The sequence below is a fragment of the Erpetoichthys calabaricus genome, chromosome 16, assembly GCF_900747795.2.
Source record: "Erpetoichthys calabaricus chromosome 16, fErpCal1.3, whole genome shotgun sequence".
NCBI classification, from domain to species: Eukaryota; Metazoa; Chordata; class Cladistia; order Polypteriformes; family Polypteridae; genus Erpetoichthys; species Erpetoichthys calabaricus.
The window spans coordinates 63,494,729-63,516,941 of NC_041409.2; the positions used below are offsets into that span (position 1 = coordinate 63,494,729).

Consider the following 22,213-nt stretch of genomic DNA (forward strand, 5'->3'; position numbering starts at 1 on the left):
TTAAAAATGAAAATAGAAGAATAAAAAAACTCATTGTTCTTTAGGCAAAGTAAAACTACTTGAATAAAAATTTTGTAGTGGTCTTTATGTGGAAAGACCATCTCTGCCAGTTATATATTTTATACAGCACAGTTCATCAAAACAGTTTACTAAAAATACCCTAACCATTACCATTCCGTGCATTTCAATTTTGAATATTCATTCCAAATACTTGTTCTACATCACAAAAAATACAGCAGGGCTATAGAATAATAAATACTCCATGCCTCACCTATTTCATACAAATCAGCTACCTATGTCAGTTTGTTAACCTAGTTTTCATAAAGCTAAACAAAATAAAGGAATCAAGTATATGGATTGAGGACTGCGGGTTAGTGCTATACATTCAAAGTAATTTGAACACTTATTTATGTATTATATTCCAAAATGCAACAGGCATTCACATTTAAGTAAAAAGTTAACATTTCATTAAAAAAGGAATTAAGATGAAACGGGGAATGAGGATTTAAGAAGGCTTTCACAAAGTGTGATCTATTATGGTGTCCAGTGCTTAGGCATTCCTGTACTATAATTTTTAAACAATCTCAGTTAATTTTTGTCTAACTATTAATAGACGATTAGGACATGGAGATTAAAAACAATAGATGAACTAATAACAGATTTTCTTAGGTGCAACTTTAATTTTGCAATCTATTTTATTTCTTTGTCTCCACAAAAAGGAGAAAACAACAGAAACCCTTTAATCATTAATATAAAGGGATCATATCTCTCTATTATACAAAAAAATTTTGGGAGGGAGACAAAACGTTATCTTCCCGGAAGACAATTTGACGTCCTGCAAGAGACACTTTAATGTCACGCGAGACAAGGCAGTGAGACAACATTTAAAACAAGTTCACGGACATCTAACCTAGCAGTTGTTGGAATGCTTTTGACTCCCAGCTCTTAAAACAACGACAAGCGACAAGCAGAACACGCAGCTCGCCAGCAGATGATCTGACCGCTTCTCCTTAGTTCAGCTCAACACCCCCCAACCCCACAACATGAGCAGCAGAGACACGAAGTGGCAAAAGGACAGCTGCTGTACAGGATTTTAAATGATCTACATGCAGTCCGACAAACAAAACACGCAGCTCACCAGCAGCAGCAGCAGAAAGACAGCAGATGATCCGACGGCATCTTAGCGTGCGTTCAGCCAACCCCCCTTCGTAACACGAGCAGTGTTATACATCCTGCCAGAAAGAGATTTAACCACGCCCGGGGCCGGAAACAAAGGACAAGTATTGTTTTTACAAAAGTTTTAAAGTAAAAGTGAAAATAATGCATATGTAACAATTCCCATGAAAATAATCTCTTTAAATTGTATATCCAGTAAACCAAACCTGGGATTGGGCAAGCGAAGCGAGCAGGGCCCCTAGTTTAATAAAATGTACTAGTGTCTTAACGTTTTATGCCTTTCAGAAAAATCAGGCAAAGTTCACAATCTATAATGTAAAATTTTTACAGAAATCTCACACGTGAAAGGAAGAGGAAGACTACACTATTTCAGTTCCTTTGAATACTACGTATCAGTCAACTTAAAAAAATGCATTGTTCCTGCAGCTTCAGGACAAAATTAGTTAAATAAATATATGTGTTACTTTAATTGCAGTATACAGACACGTAAATGTTTAAGAGCTCATCTGCACTTATAAACTTGGCCCAAAATATGTACATTTTTACAAATAAATAAATATTTCAAATAACTTAATATAAAAGAATTAACAATAAGATATCACGTAGCTCCAGACACTGCACTCATTTAGGATGTGGATGAGATGTGGAAAGAAGCTCCTCCTCAGTCTCTCTGAACTGGTCTTTAGGCAGCAGTAGCGTTTTCCTGACCACAGTTGTCGTTGGGTGACTGGAATCCCTGATCATTTTCTTTGCCCTGGTCCCACAATGCTTTGTACAGATGTCCTCAAAGTTATAAAGTGCATACCCACTGATGTAACCAGTTGACTGCACCACTACATGCAGAGCCCTACAGTCCTGCTGTGTGTTGCACCCACACCAATCAGTAATACTTCCTTTCAGGTTACTTTTAATGATGGGTATGTAGGAGTTCTTTAGTAATTGGGAGAAGTCAGAAATCCCAGCTTCTATAAAAAGCTAAATTTTCACCTAGGACAAAAAGTGCTATCCATGCATCTGAGCAGTAAAAGTTGATTCTCAACTTAGCCCTTTTCTAGGGAACCTCTAAAAAATTGTAAATGCAGGATTAGTTGACCGTTTAAAGTAATATTGTTTAATTTCTTAAATAAATACATAGTACACTGATTACAGAGAAAATATGTCACTGCTTTTGTAGCAGTGCATTACTATACATTATTTAAATAAGCATTAAAATCTTTAATGTAATTAAATTATAGGAATAGTTAACTATAGTAGTAGTCAACAGCCTTGTAGTTAATTCTTAATGCACATTAGGGCCCATCCCAAAACCTACTGTTCCCATTTACCTGCAGATATAATCTTACATAGGCAGAATTAAATTTTGAGCTGGTTTCTTTAAAACCAAAAACAAAACATAGCTCTAGAACCTTCTAAATCCATTTCAGGGTTTTTGGGCCAAAGGTTCCATCTTTGCCTTGAGCATGTCTGGCCATTATTTCAGCAAGTGAACATTATGGATATCAGGTGAAGGTGGCACTCAATAATAAACTATAGGGTGACCCGATTTTCAAAGTCCCAAACCTGGACACTTTTGTAACGTGTATGTTCACACATAAAGCCCATCTTAATTTTTTAATGTGTGCTTTATCTCATCATCATCAGAAATAATCAGGAAAATGTGAAGGAAAAAAAAAATCACATTTCATCAAATGAACACATTTGATGGCACACAACAGCTGATGCTGAACCAAATAAATGGAACTCAGTTATTGTCTGGTTCTTCGTCCTCATCGCGATGCTGTTCAAATTTAATGCAAGTTCCTAATCAATCTTCACCCTTTGGGAGTTTTGACTATGCTATTATATGACATTAAAGGACGGGGGCTAGGAAATGTGCTGTTCTAAATATATTGTGAGGATGTTTGTTTGGCAGAGCAATGCTTTATTGGATGGGAAGCCCAGTTAAAACAGTGACATTTTGATATTCTTCACTTATTTATAGGGATGTACAGTCTGAAATCAGGACTGTCCCTGTCACTGCAACATCTGGTCATCCTAGTAAAATTATATTGACAGTGATATAGTGAATTATTGTGATCTGCAGATAATGGTGCTGTGAAGCTGGGTTAGTGTAAGGTTAATACTGAGTAAATGTTTATTTACTTTTGTGCATAACATCACAGTGTAAACCATTCATAGCTAGATTTTTGTTTTCCTTGATTACATTTTAATACTTTTACAGCGAGGAAGATCATTTAAATTACATCTTAACACTAGAATTACCAGAGCCTACGAAAAAACTCGTATATCCGGCCCACCTTAAATCGCTTCTTAAATCCGTTCACACCTCTCCGCCAGCATCCTCTGTCCTCTAAATGTGCTGATAAAAGACAAGCTGCCAGCAGCCGGCTATTCCATCCCCCCACCGACTTAGAACGTGAGCGAAGTTTTCCCAGCTCACGCCTTGATTGATTATGTGGGAGTGAAGTGGAGTTTTACAGTGGAAATAAGAGATCATTATTCTAAAGTAATCTGTGTAAACACATTGTTAAAACAGAAACTTTTTCATATTTTAGTAATAAATGTTACAAAATGTAGTAGGCATAAACTATAGAATATATAAAACCCGAGTTCCAAAGATCAAATAAACACTTTCACAAAAGCTTCAAGAATGAATTAACAGCTTCTGTGGCGTAGCACACTAAGATTTGCCTCTTAGCGCACAGCAGCTTTTCCTTGCCTCACAGACATGAGTTCGATTCCCCGCTGGGGATGAAGTGTTGCTTTTTTTTTTTTCTTTTCTTTTAAACCTCAAACGGACATAAAATTTATACATTGGTATGCACTGTCAGTTACTGAGATCGTTATATTTTCATGTGGGATGCTCCTTTTCAAATATTTTTTTAACAATTGAGACTGCAATTAACAGGAACAACTGTCCTTATAACTTATTTTTTAAGATCCATAACACACAGACAGACAGAGCACTGCGTAATAGAGAGACAGACAGGCAGAGAAGTCACTAGATATATAAATAAACAGGGAAGCCACGTGTACTGAAAGAAAAAAAGAACAACATGTGCGTTGTCCCTGCTGCACTGAATAAGCGCAGACGCTCTAACATCACCCCTCCCCCCATCTGACTCTCTCTCTCTTATTCAGTGCAGCAGGGACAACGCACATGTTGTTCTTTTTTTCTTTCAGTACATGTGGCTTCCCTGTTTATTTATATATCTAGTGACTTCTCTGCCTGTCTGTCTCTCTATTACGCAGTGCTCTGTCTGTCTGTGTGTTATGGATCTTAAAAATAAGTTATAAGGACAGTTGTTCCTGCTAATTGCAGTCTCAATTGTTACAAAAATATTTGAAAAGGAGCATCCCACATGAAAATATAACAATCTCAGTAACTGACAGTGCATACCAATGTATAAATTTTATGTCCGTTTGAGGTTTAAAAGAAAAAAAAAAAAAAGCAACACTTCATCCCCAGCGGGGAATCGAACTCAGGTCTGTGAGGCAAGGAAAAGCTGCTCTGCGCTAAGAGGCAAATCTTAGCGCGCTAGGCCACAGAAGCTGTTGAATCATTTTTGAAGCTTTTGTAAAAGTGTTTATTTGATCTTTGGAACTCGGGCTTTATATATTTTATAGTTTATGCCTACTACATTTTGTAATATTTATTACTAAAATATGAAAAAGTTTCTGTTTTAACAATGTGTTTACACAGATTACTTTAGAATAATGATCTCTTATTTCCACTGTAAAACTCCACTTCACTCCCACATAATCAATCAAGGCGTGAGCTGGGAAAACTTCGCTCACGTTCTAAGTCGGTGGGGGGATGGAATAGCCGGCTGCTGGCAGCTTGTCTTTTATCAGCACATTTAGAGGACAAAGGATGCTGGCGGAGAGGTGTGAACGGTTTTAAGAAGCGATTTAAGGTGGGCCGGATATACGAGTTTTTTCGAAGGCTCTGGTAATTCTAATGTTAAAGCATCAAGAGGACTGAGGTGCTGATACACTTGTTCCCTTTTTCTTGTGCTCAAGCAGCTGTGAAGACTTGATAAAGAAGAAGCAGTTTGCTGATACAGAGGTTTCCGCCTGTACCTCACTGGAGTTGTAGACAGAGGACTGCAATCCCACGTGTACCAACGCTGTCAGTGACAGGGAATGAAGTTCTACCCATACATGCAGTCTGCTCGTGTTTCGTTAACTTGTATTGTATTGCTGAAAAATTGGAAGATCTACAAAAAATGCAAGTTGGTGTAACCCCTTTCAAGATAAAAATTAAAAGAGTAAACTAGTTTGTTGTTGAAGTCGAACAGAATGTTTCTTCATATTTAAGATAAATAAGTTTGCAAATTCGCCAGTGCTTGTTAATGGGAGATTTTGAAATTTTAAAACTATGTACAGCGCGATCTGTTCAAGATATCTCAAGAAACAGTCACAACAAATTTCCTTGAAAAATAAGAGTGCCACATTTCAACAAAATTTGTCCACGGGGAAGTTATTTCAAGCGAAATGACAGACATAGCTATCACAATAGGTGTTTCAAACACGATATGCGTATGTACCTAAAAGAGAACATTTCTTGTGTGATACATTCTTGAAAGTTTTAAACTTACGGGTTATCAATGTCTTTGTGCAGAACATTGAGTATGTAGTAAACTCGATCCTGAAAATAATGCCGATGAAGACACTGGGTTAGACTCTTCCGCCAGCTGACATACATCAGATTGGAAATGTACTGGTCCATGCTTTTGAGCTAGAAAGACAAGTACTGACTGTTAGAAAACAAACAGGTATACAGAAGAAAACAAACAGGTATACAGAGTACATAGAAACAGGAGCTGTTTGAGTGCTTGGTGCTTGGACCTATTAGTCTGAAATGAATCATAAAGTATCAAAAGCAAAACAAAACCAATCTCTACAGAGAATTTTCAAAACAGGTAATCTCAGGACAGAACATACTTGGGTGCAACAATAATAATGGCACTTAATGTTGTTTACTTTTTGTTGCAATTTGCAAGTTCAGCCAGAAAATTGTATTCTCTCAAACTGGTGAGACATAATAAAGGAATTAAAAAGAAAAAATATAAATTTAATCTCTAATGTATACTGAAATGAATGAATCCACATAAAGTTAACACAAAAGTAAAAAATGCTAGACCACTCATCCACTTAATTGACTCACATTTTCCCATGCAAATCTGTAGATCAGGGGTGTGCAAAGCCATTCCTGGAGGGCCGCAGTGGCCGCGGGTTTTTATTCCAACCCAGTTGTTTAATTAGAAAACAATCCTTGCCAATAATTACATTTCATGGCTTTTTAGTGCTTTAACTCTGCTATGTCAAGTCATTCTCAAATCCTAGATTTTTTTTTCCATTCTAAAGATATCCAAATATTTTGAAGTGTAAAACGGATGGGTAATTCTCAATCCTTGACTTTTTTGTCTTCTCTTTCCTTCCAAGTATTTAATTAAACCAAATAGTGCATGATAAATACACACAGGTGTAAAGGGTAACAAGCAAAATGGATAACTGCTGGTTTCTTTTGTCATTTGCATCTTATTGCTAATAAGGAGCAATTAAAAACCAAGAATGCAGCTGTTTAAGACTTAAATAAGCAATAAGGGTTCAAAATCTTAACGAGGGAGATAACTAAAATGAAGCAGAAGTGTTTCTAGAGCAATTAGTGCTTCTTATTAAGCAATTGGGTTGGAACAAAAGCCTGCAGCCACTGCGGCCCTCCAGGAATGACTTTGCACATCCCTGCTGTAGATAGTTAAAGCCCATGAGCCCAATCCACTGCACATCACACTCTTGAACATACCAACTCTTGTCCTCCATCTAATAGTTATTTCACTAATTTGCAGAGTTTTGAGGAGTGGGAAGAATTTAAATTACCAGGAGAAAACCCACATGAACATGTGGAGAAAGTTCAAATACCACATAGTGATATGATGTAGCTGTATAAATCATTATGCCACTGTGCCATTTAGTAGAACTTGGCACAAATTATACTTGAAGGTTGTGCATTGGTTCAGTGGACAGTACTACTGACTCATTACTCCAACCCACTTTCAGTATGAAGTCTGCAACCTCTTTTGTTTCTGTGTGGGTGTTCTCTCCAAATGCACAATTCAAAAATGTATAAGCTGGTACTGTAAACTTGCCAAGTGTAAGTGTGGGCATATGTGTGATGAGCATGCCCTGTGATAGACTGGCACCTTTCCAAGGCAAAAACCTACTTTTCCCTCAAAGCTGTTGGGAAAGACTTCAGACTCCAAACATCTAAATTGAATTAAACAAGCTTAAAAATGAATGGACAGTTATGAACATTATCTTAAAATTGACAACTTATCAACCAGGTAATAGTTCAGATATTACAAGGGACATTACATTAATATTACCAATTATTTCAAAAGTGATTTCCCACTACATCAGTAAGAAATTAACCTTCTTTGTGGAATATTTTATAACAAATTAAATTTATTCCATAAACATTTTTCCATTAGTCTAGTTGAGGCCAAGGTCAAATGAACATGGATACTCCATTGTAGGATTGCATCATTGATGAACAACATTAGATAGACAGATAGATAGACAGATAGACAGATAGATAGATAGATAGATAGATATAGATAGATGTATTGAGATTTCTTTGGTAGAATACCTTTAAAGGTTGCCTCAAAGCGATTACTTAAGCTTATCCAAGTCGTTAATATCCTGAAGTAGCTTCTCTTTGTCATGTTTATGCCCTTTATATCTTTCCTTATATCCTTTGTAATCTTCTTTAAATTATTCTTTACCTCATTTATGTCCCCACGATTGCATTAGTTATTGCGGTGGTCACTGCAGCAATCGTTACCTTCAGCTCAGACATGTTTTTTGCGTACTTCTCGGTGCTCTGCAGATGGAGTAGCAAGCCCATTTGGACTTTTAATTCTTATATGGTGGCAATCACATATAGCTGTAGCTGGTGTGTGGTAACATGAAGATCCAGCATTAGATAAATAGATAGATGCGAAAGGCACTATATTAGATAGACAGACAGACAGACAGACAGACAGACAGACAGACAGACAGACAGATAGATAGATAGATAGATAGAGATTTCTTTGTCTTTGTCCAGAGGGAGTGAAACCTGCTAAAATTCACATGAAGGAAGTATGAAATGAAAACAGCATGACTCAAAGAAAAGTTGATGAATAACAATAAAGGTTTAAAGCAGGAAAAACAGGTGTAAATGACAAAGCTCAATCTGGTCAACTACCCATAAGCTATCATGAAAATGATGTATTGTGTCAGCTTCTATCCTTTGCAGCCAACAGGTGATTTTCAAATTGCCTTTATTTTTTGATTTACCCTTATGCTTTTAATGACCTTAAGAAAACTGGAAATTGGGCAGAGGAATTATGAGGTTTTAGCAATGAAGATATTAAGCAAATACTATATAGATACAAGATGAATAGAACTAGGCGCCCCAATCATAATTTACATAAATATTCCACATGGTCTATATAAATGAAAATCAGAAATAGAGAAGTACTGAAATTGCACAGGCATCCCTCTACAACTACCTGCAATACAACAAAGACAGCTCATAACTGCTGATCCAAAAGTCATTAAGAAATACTTAAAGCAACATGCTTTCAACTTCCATAGAACTGCAACATGTAAATAAGAAACTGTCATCAATTAATCAAATCCCTTTATTATAATATAGGCATGAAGCTTATTAGAATATAGGTATGAAGCTGCTCTGCAGAGAAGTGTAAAATGCACTAAAAAAAAAAAAAAAACAAACATTAGGAACATTCTTTGATGTGCTTTCAGCATACGCTGTTTCCCGATTCATTATAGAATGAAGATTTGTCATTACAAACGTAATGATTATTTCTGAGAGCTTAAGGCTATACGCAATCCAAGTCCTGGTCCTACATATTGAACCTAATAGAGTTCTGACATTAGCACATAAAAAGCACTTTCGTTAGACTGCCAACTTACAGTTGAATTCATAAAAATGAGGAGCACAGCAAGCAGAGTCAAGTTCTTAAAGCCAGTAAAATCCTTGTCAGCCAGGACTCCATAAAACTTGCTTGGAATTATTCCCACCTGGTAAATAATCATCTGTTCTAGGAAACAAAAGTAGGGTGATGTGTTTAGAGAACTTAGAAAGCAGTATAAATTTTCCACATTACAGAAAACATCCTGAATCCAGTCAAAATACAAGGAAAACATTGAGCCAGAAATCAATAAAGAACATGATTTCTAGCAGTATGCTGAAGAACATTTATGTGAAATGAAGATGAATAAAGACAGAAGTTTCAAGGTAGGATTGTTGCACATGTTGAATGCTCATTACCATGTGCAACTAAGAATTTTCACTATACTCAGTACACAGTGTGGTACCCGGCGGGGGTTCATGCCCGGCCGGGATGCCCAGGAGGAGCGGAGGAGGGCTTGTGCCTCCTCCATGACATGAGGGGGCGTCCTCCCTGGTTGCTTTGGGGACCACGGGTACAGAGCTTGGAAGCTCAACCCTGTAGGGGTCCGTGGTCACCGCCAGGGGGCGCCCCAATGCCTTGGGAGCCCTGGACCCGGAAGTGCTGGGGGGAAGAGGATTGGGGCTACCCGGTGGACTACCGGTTACACCGCTAGAGCTTCCGCCACACAGGGGTGTGGCTACAGAAGCCCTCAGGATGCACCTGGAGTCCCTCCGGATTGTATAAAAGGGGTTGCCTCCCTCCAGTCAGGGGCAAGAGTCGGGTGGAAGAGGACGAAGCTTGGTGAAGAGGAGTGGAGGCGGACCAGAGACTGTAAAGGCATTGTGAGTGTGGCCAAGGACTTAAGGGGTGATTGGTGCTGAGGCACTGGGATTCTGCACTTCTACTGTAAATATAATGTATAATAAACGTGTGTGTGGTGAAACCAACATGTCTACCTGTCTGTGTCCGGGCTGTTCCCCACAATGGCATCCCAGATAGGACTCTCTGCCTGATACGGCAGGGACCCCAAAAAAATACTTTTGTGGCCAGTCCGGAGCAGCAGGTTAGCCCACACACGCACCACGGGAGTGGCGCATGCACAACCCCGCGTGAGCGATTCACCTCATGGCCCGCCGCCGGTTCACTAAATGGTCGTATTCCCCAGGTGCGGGGAAAAGATCAAGAATGTTGCCGGAGTGCAGCGAGCTCCAGCAGGCACACTGTCGCCGAAGGCATCCGGAACGGCGCCACAGAGAGACGAGACCCAGGAGGTGAGTGCCCTGCCCAATGGCGATAGGCCCCATGGGGGCAAGGACTGCCTGGGTCAGCGCCGAGGCGGCAGCATGCGGTGCCACGAGAAAGGAGTCACTGCAGCTCGACAAGCCGCAGCAGCTGCTCGGTTCCAGGAAGGCATGTCGCCGCACCAGGAGGCAGAGAAACGGAGCCAAAATGGCCACGGATCGAAAGTCACTCCCAGTAACAGGCTCGGGATTGGATGGTGTGTCTCGAGTGTCCACCGATGATTGGATGGAGGCGGGCCCAAGGAATGTCAATCCCGGGCTGAGGAAGGACCCGATGGGGCCTGTGGGAAGGCCCCACAGAGAGCAGCCGGTGGATTTGCCTGACAAAAAGGTAAGGCAACCGCCGACTGACAATCTGTGCTTGCTCACGGCTCTGCCTGAGTTGGAGGAATGCCTCCAGCCCATGGAGTCGTTGTTTCAGGTGGTGCACGTCCTCCAGAGAGGATTGAAGGAGCTGGAGGTGAAGGCGGCCACGTCCGTGATGACACTGCGACAGTGGGTGGATTGGCGCGGCGCTGGAGTCTTCAGCCGTAGGGACACGGCGGGGACGGTAAGTGAGACCGACCCCGTACAGAGAAGGGGAGATCCCATCGATGGGGCCCGTGATGTCAGTGATTGGAACCATGTCGGTGGGTCTCCGACAGCGGATGCGGCGGTGCAGGCTGCTCGCGAGGTGAGGGGAGCAACAGCGAGAGGGCAGATCGGACAGGGGCTGAGGAGTGCCCTGGGTCCTAGCGCCCGACGCCCCGAGCCCGTGGCAGTCTCCCGTTGCTCTGCATGGACGCAGATGGCAACGGTGCTGCGCGGTTGTCTTGTGCAGACTCAAACCGTTGGGGCGTCCAAGAGGGAAAGGAGGGATCGATGGGCGAATGCCGGTTCCTCCAACAGGAAGGGACGTGCAGCTGGGTGCGTACGTCCACAGAAGGGCCACTCCCCAGAGCCGGTGGAATAGAGAGAAATGCAGGCGGTCCCGTCAGCTGGAGGGGCACGCAACCCGCGGAGGGGGTTCCGAACAGGCAAGTTCCCGGGGTCCTTGTAAAAGGGGGGAGTGCTGCCAGTGTGCGGCACAGAGGGACGCCACGGAAGGGTGTCCAGGCAGCGGCTCTGCCCCCGTGTTTCTGTGTGTTGCAGGATTGGGCCCGGGACGAGCAGTACGACCTGCTTTGGGGGAAGCCAACCCTCATCGGACGGACCGTATGGCAGGACGACACTGCGCTGGCAATGGGGCAGCCCCTCAACCGGCGGAGGCTGCAAAGGCACGAGCGGCGCTGAACAGCGGGGTGTGTAGACCTCTGAGAGGGTGCCGAAGAAGAGAGTTCCAGGGTGCCGGAACGGACCCTGGACAGAGAGTAGGACCCACTTCGGGGTTGAACCGCCCTAATGGGGTGTGTCGCTCGGACCAACGGGTCTTCGCTGGCGATGGGGCACTGTGGTACCCGGCAGGGGTTCATGCCCAGCCGGGCTGCCCAGGAGGAGCGGAGGACGGCTTGTGCCTCCTCCAGGACACGAGGGGGCGTCCCCCCTGGTTGCTTTGGGGATTGTGCACTTCTACTGTAAATATAATGTATAATAAACGTGTTTGTGGTGAAACCAACATGTCTACCTGTCTGTGTCCGGGCTGTTCCCCACAATAGCTATAATGGTCCTATAAAAGGGGAGCAAAAAATCGGTGTATTATTCACAAGCAGAGATATAGGAATGGCTATGTGTGTTTTATATATGCACACAGACATACTTTACAAAAACATACACACATTTGATATACATGCACACATACGCACATTTTCTGTCCCAACTTATACAATTCAGTGCCACAAGCCCGGATCCTTTCTTTGCTGCTTCAGACACAGGTAGGAACCAACCCTCTAAGGGATGCCTTTCCAATGCAGGGCACACTTATGCACAAACTCATACTCACTAATACAGAACCTGCTTAGAGTCACCAATTAGCTTACTATGCACACTAGTGTTATGAGAGAGGTAAACATGAGTACCTGGAGAAAACCACACTCAGACACAAAAAAAAATATGCAACACCCTTTAAATATATTTTATGACAGTCCCAAATTACTGACATACTTGCTCATCCTCTCTGAAATCAACTCCTGGCTACATTCCTGCCAAGGGGAGACCACCACACAGCAATGAATTACCTTTATATAGATTTATAGGCTTAACGCCTGTTTAAAAAAAAAAAAAAAAAGGGGGTCTTAACGATTTAATATATAAACCTGCTTGCTGTAAATTTTACTTAATGCCTTTGAAAAAAAAATCTTCCTAAAACTTACACATTACCTTTATATTTGCCTTAAGTTATTTTACTTCTAAGGAACTTGATGTTTCACTAATGTAAGTCATAGAATTCTTACTTTTTTGGCTCTATTTACTCATATTAACAAGTCCTAACTATAGGACTTACTTTTTCTTATATTTTCTCTGGTTTATTGGGAGTATTTGTGTTTACTTTTGATTATAAATATTGACCTGGTTAGGACCAGGAGGTTTATATACATGTTTCCATACATTTGTGTATAAACTCACCTGCTAGTGTTAACTACAGTATATTTATTAGTTTTTCTTATTTAAGTTCACAAAGCATAAGAATACAGCATTTAGCTAACATATGAACATGTTTGAACATAATATTTTCCAAATTTGTGTAACTGTCTCCTTTTTTGCATAGGATTATAGGTGTTACTGTAGTAATTAATTACAGACCATTGCTATATTTACTTGTCCATGTCTTAGGCCTTGAAATAGAGGCAAATGGAAGATTTCCATTGTGAAATACATGGATGCCCAGCTTACCTGATGTGGTAATTATTTCAAAGGAATTTACTCCTGCATGTAGGCATTGTTATCAGATCAATGTACTGTAATTAAACAGCAGCTTTATAAGAGTTGTTCTATGGTGATGTATCATATTTATATTTTGTTTTTGATCTTTGCTCTTGTGAAGCTCACAAAAGTTTTACAAAAAGTTGTTATTATTTGAGTATGATTAAGAATAATAAATGGATAGCTATTTTGATCTGATTTTACTATACTTAGTAATTTATTTGGAATGTAATTATAAATTGATTTTTTCTAAAGATAATGCCTATTTCTTACTTTTCAGAGTCCGACATATCATAAATAATATATATATATATATATATATATATATATATATATATATATATATATATATACACATACATATATATATATACACACACTGTATGGATTAAACATCTTGCAGATCAGATGCAACAGACTAGCAAACTAAAACTTACAGATGGGGTGGAGCTAGCTACCAAAATGACTAAACTTTCCAGAGAAGTTCCTTTTTTACCCACAGCTTCTGGAAGGTTCTTTTCATGGGGTTGGGCAATGGATTTAAATAGAAATGCCTCTGAAAACCACCATGAATAGACGGAATGAGCTGTGGAAACCTCCATGCTGGAGGGCATATTCAACATTAGCTGTTCGGTTAGAGGAAGCTAGAAGACTCTGCATGCTGCAAAGAGGTTAAAGAGGCCCCAGGAGTCAGGTGAAACCATGTGCTGGAAAGGAAATTGTAAGGAGTCAGCCACATATCTTCATATAATGCTTTGGAGTGTAGCCCTATAGTCATACAAATGCATGTGAAGGGTCAGAAGGTTAGATGACCTGTGACTTGCAGCAGTTTACAGATGTTTGAGTTCTTAATAACATGTGTAAAGATGCTTTTTTTATTTTTGGTGTTTAATAAATAACTAAATTTCTGAACAGGTGCAATTTGTATACTCCATCATTGTAAAAAAAATGAGATGACACCAACAGCTTGAATAATTTGTAGAGTTTTTATAAACAGTGATCATTAATAAGAAAAATTAATAAAATGTCTTATTTCCAAGAGTAAATTGAGGTAAATTTGCCTTGATTTAGACAGTGGGGATGTGAGATTTCAAACTATCTAAAATTGATTAACTTAAGTATCAGCTTTGTGTGTGCAAAAGGTGAGTAATCAAGGCATTAATGTTTAAAGAAATCCTTTTCTATGAGCACATAATATAAGCATCTTAAAACTTGGAGATAAGTATTTAAATGAAATTTCTTTCACTATATCTTTCCTGTTAGTACTACAATAAAATGCCATCTGGTCTAGAATAGTCAGATAGTATGGAGATGTGAAAAAAACAAAAAAAAAAACGTTAAAGACAGCCCTCGACATGGGCACACAAACACCATAAAACAAATGTTGCTATAAGGTTCTATCCGAATGCATTGCTGAACCTTGATTAGAGTCAGAAGTGTGCTGTAGTGTTTGGATACAGCATATAAAGGTGCATAGTAAGGGCACTAATGAAAACATTTTCATACCCTATCTGCTTGCACTTGTCTGATTTAATTCTCTGAATTACCTTTTGAAAAGGTTAATTGCAGTAATCAAGCGACTTATCCTAACACTTCTTAGATCTTAGAAAAACGTTACAATTGTAATGTTGTGCTTTTAAAAGTAGTTTTAGGAAAATATGCCAAGCTGTCAAACAATCAAATACATGTTAAAAAGTCAACGAAAATGTTTTAAAATAAACTTCATAAATCCTTACCACATAAAGTAACAAAAAGGAGAGTTGCAAACATCAGCACATTTTGAGACGTCCATGATGGAAAAAGTATTTTCTGAATGTTACAAAATCTTCTCAGAAACTGCCTGTCCAGTCTGGGTCTGCAGATCACAGAATACAAAGGTAACACTGTATAACTGAAGAAATCAAAGCGCTGGGAAGTACAAGCACATCACGAATGCACGAATTAACTTCTTACAATTTCTGTATACTGGTACAATTACATAAACACAACGCCGAACATACAGAGAATTCGCATCTTATGTTAAGCCCTATGCTTGCTGGATATGGCTCCAGACTCCTGCGACCCTCCTAAGATTAAGCGAGTTGTGAAATTGGCATATGTATCGTTCTTAACGTTAGCTAACAGGAAATCCATCGTTTTCCCTTTGTATCCATATACATGAATTATTGGAGAATCCTGCGATTCACAAAATAACACTTCCCGACCAGTACTTCTTACCTTTGGAGCCTTTTGCCCACTGGTGGCATCGTGATCTACTTGTGCAATGGGGACGTGTGATTATCGCTGCCATAGGAAAGCACATGACAGAGTGCAAGGGTGACACGTTCGAGGGTATAGAAGGCGTGCCCGGAACTTGTCTACACGTGACAACAACAGATGCGATCCGCATAGAAGTGCAAAAACCGCTCACTTCTAAGCGTTTGTGAAGTCGGAAATTTTTAGGTCAGCAGAGGACTTATAAGATGAACTGCCAGCAGTGCCAGGTTTCGGGAGCATGTGTACTGAGTTTTATATTGGCTGTCGCAATTTTAGTACATTCTGTACACTAGTTAGGTGTCTGCAAGGAACAAGTTTCTGTTTGCCCGTTTGAAAAACCTTTCTTGGTGCCTATTCGTATTGCTTACAGGTTACGCACACGTACAGCACATTTGCAAAAGACAGCGAGGAATACAGCATTTCAATGTCTCTCTGCGTACTATAATCCGAACAGCAACACCTCAGTATTCCACCAAACTCCAACAGAACTACACGCGGCGTCGAAAGGGCGACCACACAAGGTGCCTGCAACTCCTGTCAGTGCAATTAGGGTTTATCCGCACGGCGAGCCTGGGAAGTCACGTGGAAATCACGTGGTTACTGAGCAGCCTCATAAACAACTGGGCGGAGCTTAGACACACATGGTCGCTGCCGGTCGTGTGACACCGAAGAATGGTAAAGAGAGGGTGCTTCTGCTGGACGGCGTCTGCCCCCTGCCAGTTAACGGTAAAATCGACTTGTTTTTTTTTTACTGTCCCGTTAATCAAATTTCTGATTCAGCCTTTTCCATCTATTAATTAATGCACATGTAATTAACCATCTTAGCATAGTGGAAAACGTTTTAATTTTCAGTAAGCATTAGAGATAACATACAAGACCTGATATTAGGTTTGTTAACTGGCAGGAGAGAAAGAGTGCAGATAAGAGGAGACTGCGCCACGTGGGATTACGACGTTATTGGAGTTCTTCAGGGGTCTGTCTTTGAACCATTACTTTTTTTCGGATTTATGTTAATGACATAGATTCCTGTGTAGTTGAAAAACTTAAAATTCGGCAATGACACTCATATTGGAGTAATGGCAGAAGCAACAAAAATAATACATAAAGACCTGGACAAGCTTCAGAACTGGGCAAACATAGAATGCAATTCAACGTGAAAAGCAAAGTGCTACATGTGGGCAAAAGAAAATAATCACTGAAAAGGATTTTGGGATTTATGTTGACACAACATGTTCATTATTTAAGCAATGTGCAGAAGCTGTTAAAAAGTAAAACAAATGTTAGATTGAAACTGTTAGATTGAATATGAATAAAGGGACATTATACTCGGACTATATAATGCATTAGTGAGACCACATCTAGAGTACTGTGTACAATTCTGGTCACTATGCTACAAAAAAGACATAGCAGCACTTGAAGCTGTGCATAGGGGAGTAACCAGGTCCATGCGTTTAGGACTGGAGCCAGGATGAACATGTTTATGCAAGTGTTGTGGAAATCTGGAACAAACTACAGAGATATGTAGTTGAAGCAGAAACTCTGACAGCTTAAATAAGTGGTTGGATGAGATATTAGGACAGTTTAGCTGTTACCTAAACAAACAAGCTTCATTGACTGAATGGTCTCCGCTTGTTTGTCAAACATCTTATGTTCTTTTCATTCTCTTAAGTTCTAAGTGGGTCCACTCAGCAGAATGACCACACTCTTGGATGTTTTTTCAACATTGGTTCTGAAATACTGTTAAGACTTGGCTGTGTCAGAATCAGAATCACATTTATTGGCCAAGTATGCACATTGTGGATCTCCAGGCTGGCACCGCCGCCTCAACCTGACACAGACAAGCATGGGACACAAGTGCAAGGCACACACATTTTATTTTTTTTCTTTTCTGTTTCCCCACACATCTAGCACAGTCCAAAGCACAGCACAGCACAAACACAATACAGTAGTCTTCCTTCTCTTTCTCTTCTCCTCCGGTCAAGCTTCGTCTTCCTCCTCCCGACTCTGGCTTCTCAAGTAGTGGCTGCTGGCTCCTTTTATACTGCACCCGGAACTGCTCTAGGTTCTTGATGACATAGTTTCTCGCAGCACTTCCAGGTGTGGTGGAAGAACTGGCCAAAAGGGCTCAGCAGATCCTGCTGCAGCACCCCCTGGTGTTGGCCATGGATTCCAACAGAGCTGCACCAAACTCCATCTCCCATGAAGCCCTGCGGGAGTCAGAGGCACCGCTGCAACCCAGGGGGGCTGCCATCTAGCGTCCCGGGGGAGATAACGCTCTGGCCACACTTGCTTCCCTGGTCCTCCCAGTGTGGAGGCATCTCGGCCAGGCAAGGCTCCTGGCCGCCTGCTACAACACATACAAGGAATTTGGCCCAATTTTTTTGATGCCTCTTCAAGTATAGTTACAATACATGAGAGACATATATACAATTTATACATACACACCTGAGATTAATATAAGACAAACAATACAAATAAGCAAACAAAGTGCAAGGCAGGGCAAGAAATACTGAAATAAATACTGAATTAAACACAAGCTACAATATATGTAAGAATATTACGAGATATTGGGGGGGTGGGGGGTGCACAGCTTGAGCAAGGACAGCCAAATTAAGAAACATTTCTTGCTACTGTTTTCAATGTTCTACTGGTGTTAAAACCCAAAATTAGGCTCTAGCCTTAAATGGAGATTTTTTTTCCCTGTTTTTGTTTCTCAGTGTGCTGCTATTTTCAGGTCCTGAGCACAATGTTTTGGAATATCTTCAATACATTTTGGGGTCTTGGATCAATATTAGATACCGAACCTATAGCAACAATGGTTGCAGATTTTAAATAGATATGATCACTCTTAAAAATGAAGGGGCCAGAGCGGTTCATCAGAGTGATGAGGAGATCAGTTACTAGACCTTTGGGAGAGGAATGTTGTTCCATTCTTGTATGATATAGGATTCTAGCTGCTCAATAGTCCTGGGTCTTCTTTGTCATATTTTCTGTTTCATGATTGGCCAAATGCTTTCAATTGCTGAAAGGTCTGGACTGCAGGCAGGCCAGTTCAGCACCCAGACTCTTCTACTATGAAGCCATGCTGTTGTAATAGATGCAGTATGCGGTTCAGCATTGTCTTGCCATATACACAATTGATACATACATGCCTGAGATTACTATAAGACAAACAATACAAATAAGCTAACAAAGTGTAAGGCAAGGCAAGAAATACTGAAATAAATACTGAATTAAGCACAAGCTACAATATATGTAAGAATATAACAAGATATTGGGGGAGTGCACAGACTGAGCAAGGACAGCCAAATTAACAATTTTTTAACTTGATGGCTTGTGGAAAGAAACATTTCTTCTATCTGCTTATTTTGACATAGTTTAGTCTGTAACATCTGGCAGATGGAAAATGTGGCCTGGATGTGAGGGGTGGATGAAGATTTTCCCTGCCTGCTTCATGACTCTAGAATCGTATGGGACCTAAAATGTGGGAAGGTTGGTGCCAGTAATCTTTTCACAGACCTGATCATTTGTTGTAGCCTGTTCTTTTCATGTTCAGTTGCTGATCCAAAACACACTTAGAACAGTCTTGATGATTGCTGTGTAGAATTGAATATATCTGGCCTAGTTCCTCTCCTGATTTCAAGTTCACAGCTGCTAATGCATTTTCTTCTGTTTAGTCAGTCTTGTGGCAAGTTTAAAACTTGTGAAATGGCTGAACAATTTTTGTGTAGCCCATTATAACACTGGAGCCTATTTGAAAAAGTAAAGGCTGCTTTAAACATGTGCTGCATTTTACTCAATATTCATAAAGGTATAGGAGCGAATATGGCATATTTTAAAGAGCAGTAAGAAGATAAGTTGTTCAAATTTTCATCAGAGTGTAATTGCAGACCGCAGTACCTATGAGGTCAGTCATGTAATACCGATTCATCATGAAACCCTCAGGGTCAAGCACAAAATGCTCATCGCATGCCTAGTTACACCATGGTTAAGATTAGGGTTGTGGGAGGGCATTTTGTGACTGACGTTGTGGGTATTACCAGACCTATATCATAGGTATTGTAGGCTGCAGTTAGACCTATCTCAAAATCTTTCAGAAGTGCAGTAAAAGTGGCAGAAAGTGCAAACTGCCACAACATATATTTTAAACAACAGATAATGTAGTGTAATACAGGAATAAGACAGATGTAGATTTAGCTGTTTATTTTCCTTAATGCTGAAAATATTCATATTAGGTCCTGGATCAGCTATAATCCGCAAACAGAACTGGTGATTCCCATTCTTCAAGTTTATGCTTCAAGTTTATTATGACACTTAGCTTTGATACTTTTGCCTACCTGCATTTCTAAAGGATTTCAAAAACTACTAAAACCACAACTTTTTAATTTTACCATTTTAAAATTCATTGTTTTCCTATTGTGAAGAGATTAAATATAATATTGTGTTATTAAATAATAATTCTGGGTGGGGTCTCCTTTTCCTCTTTAAACAGCCTCAGTTCTTTGTGGCATGGATTCCACAAGATGTTGGAAACATTCCTTTGGGATTCTGATTCATGTTGACATGATTACATCACTCACTGTCTGCAGATCTGTCAGCTGCACATTCATGCCATGAATATCTGGTTTTACCACATCCCAAAGTGTACTTTTGGATTCAGATCTAGTGACTGTAAAGGCCACTGAAGAATACTGACCTCATTGTCATGTTCATGAAAGCAGATTGAAACTACTTTTGCTTTGTGACATGATGTATTATCATGCTGAAAGTAGCTATTAGAAGGTGGGTAAATTGTGGTCATGAATGGACGGGTAAATTGTGGTCATGAATGGACGGGTAAATTGTGGTCACGAATGGACGCAAGTAGTCAGTAGTAATACTCAAAAAAGGTGCGGCATTCAAATGATGGTTGATTGGTATTAATGGGCACAAAGTATGCCAAGAAAACATTCCCCACTCCATTAGAGCACCACCACCAGCCTGGACTATCGACACAAGACAGGTTGTGTTATGTCCAGAAGGCATAAGTCTTCCCAGGTTGACTGGAAGACAAAGACATAGTCAGAAAAACTGTAACGAGGGTCAGAAAAAGGAGAACAATTATCAGTAATCTAAGACAACAATCACAAGTCAAAATCAAAGCCGGAAGGAGTACAGAGAATTCAAAAATTAAACAAAGAATTTTTTTCAAAAAGGTTTTAAGGGTTTTGAAATATGTGCAGTGAGGGAAACATACCTCTGGGGGACCTTTTATCCCATCATATCGTGATTGACAGGTCATGACCTCTAAGGGCACACCCACACCAGGATGGTGCTAGCAACGGGAATCAGCAATATTGCCGCCTGAATGACTGCAATATAACGGCCCAAATCCCAAACCAAAATTAAAACTATATATTTTGTGAAGAAATGAACCCCTTGGAGATCTTACATATAAAATCCTACTACAGAAGCAAACAAAATTCAAAATAGGAGTCCATGACAGGTTGGGTACATGCATTCATGCTGTTGGCGTGAAATTCTGACCCAACCATCTGTTTGCCTTAGTAGAGACTGAGATTCATCAGATCAGGCTATGCTTTTCCAGTCTCCATCTGCCCTGTTTTGGTGAGTCTATGCACACTATAGCCTCAGCTTTCTGTTCCTGGCTAACAGGAGGGGACTCAGTGCCAGTGCTAGGTTATTTTGTGCCCTAGGCCAAGCTTATTTGTGCATCAACCGACTGTTTTGTAGTTAACCAGTGTGGCTGAGTTCCCCCTTCCCCTTATGACCTGTGCCCTTGGCAAATACTTAATTCACCTTAATGGTGATGCCAGCTCTGAGTAGACCCAATGTGGTCTCTTGTTGTAGCCCATTCACATCAAAGTTTGATGTGTTGCGCATTTTGAGATGTTTTCTTGCTCACCATAGTTGTACTGAGTGATTAACTGAGTTACTGTAGCCTTTCTTTCAGCTCAAACCGGTTTGGCCATTCTTCTCTGACTGTTCTAATGAACAAGGCATTTCTGTCCACAGAACTCACACTCACTGGGCGTTGTTTGCTTTTTTGCAAAACTCCGAGTAAACTCTAGACCATGTTTTGTAAGAAAATCCCAGGAGATCAGCAGTAACAGAAATACTGAAACCGTCTGGCACCCACAATGATGCCACAATTAATCTCACATCACATTTTTTCTTCATTCTTGTGTCTGATGTGAACGATTACTGACGCTTCTGACATATATCTACATGATTTACTGTATTGCACAGCTGGCGTATGATTGGCTGATTAGATAATTTCATGGATAAGCAGATGGTAAAGTGTTCCTAAAACTTTGCTCAGTGATTGTATGTTTTTGATTGGGATTTATTCACAATAATGGACATGGTTGCATTTTAGAGTATAACTCTAAGACAGTTTTAATTATTGCTTTTTCCAGTTACTAATCACCACTTTATTTTGATTTCTCTTCCTGCTATCCTGTAGTGGCACATTGCCTCACCCTAACATGGCCAAAGTACTCCATAGTCAACCTTACATTGGGAGGGATGCAGATGCTACAACTGTTGATGAGACAAGCTGCATCATATCTTCAAGAAATGTGCATCATGACTGTGATGAATTTGTTTGTCTCTTTTATATTACTGTAGAAGGTATGTTTAGCTGGGTGGTCTTTTGGCATTTGAAACACTTGA

At 40.2% G+C, this 22,213-nt stretch overlaps 1 protein-coding gene across 2 annotated transcripts in view; it reads right to left on the bottom strand.

Moving 5' to 3' along the window:
* The window catches only part of abcd4 (ATP-binding cassette, sub-family D (ALD), member 4), a 37,767-nt gene extending 21,685 nt beyond the window's left edge, over window positions 1–16,082 (bottom strand). The window contains exons 1-4 of one of the 2 annotated variants that reach the window (XM_051919866.1): window positions 15,500–16,082; window positions 15,019–15,137; window positions 9,163–9,290; window positions 5,778–5,917 (exon numbers count right to left, since the gene is read on the bottom strand). In XM_051919866.1, coding sequence (XP_051775826.1) covers window positions 5,778–5,917; window positions 9,163–9,290; window positions 15,019–15,137; window positions 15,500–15,528 — 416 coding nt within the window. In that variant the 5' untranslated portion in view covers window positions 15,529–16,082. The remainder of the gene's footprint in view (window positions 1–5,777; window positions 5,918–9,162; window positions 9,291–15,018; window positions 15,138–15,499) is intronic. The other variant, XM_028821253.2, reaches the window with a different exon arrangement.
* Window positions 16,083–22,213: the final 6,131 nt, after the last annotated feature.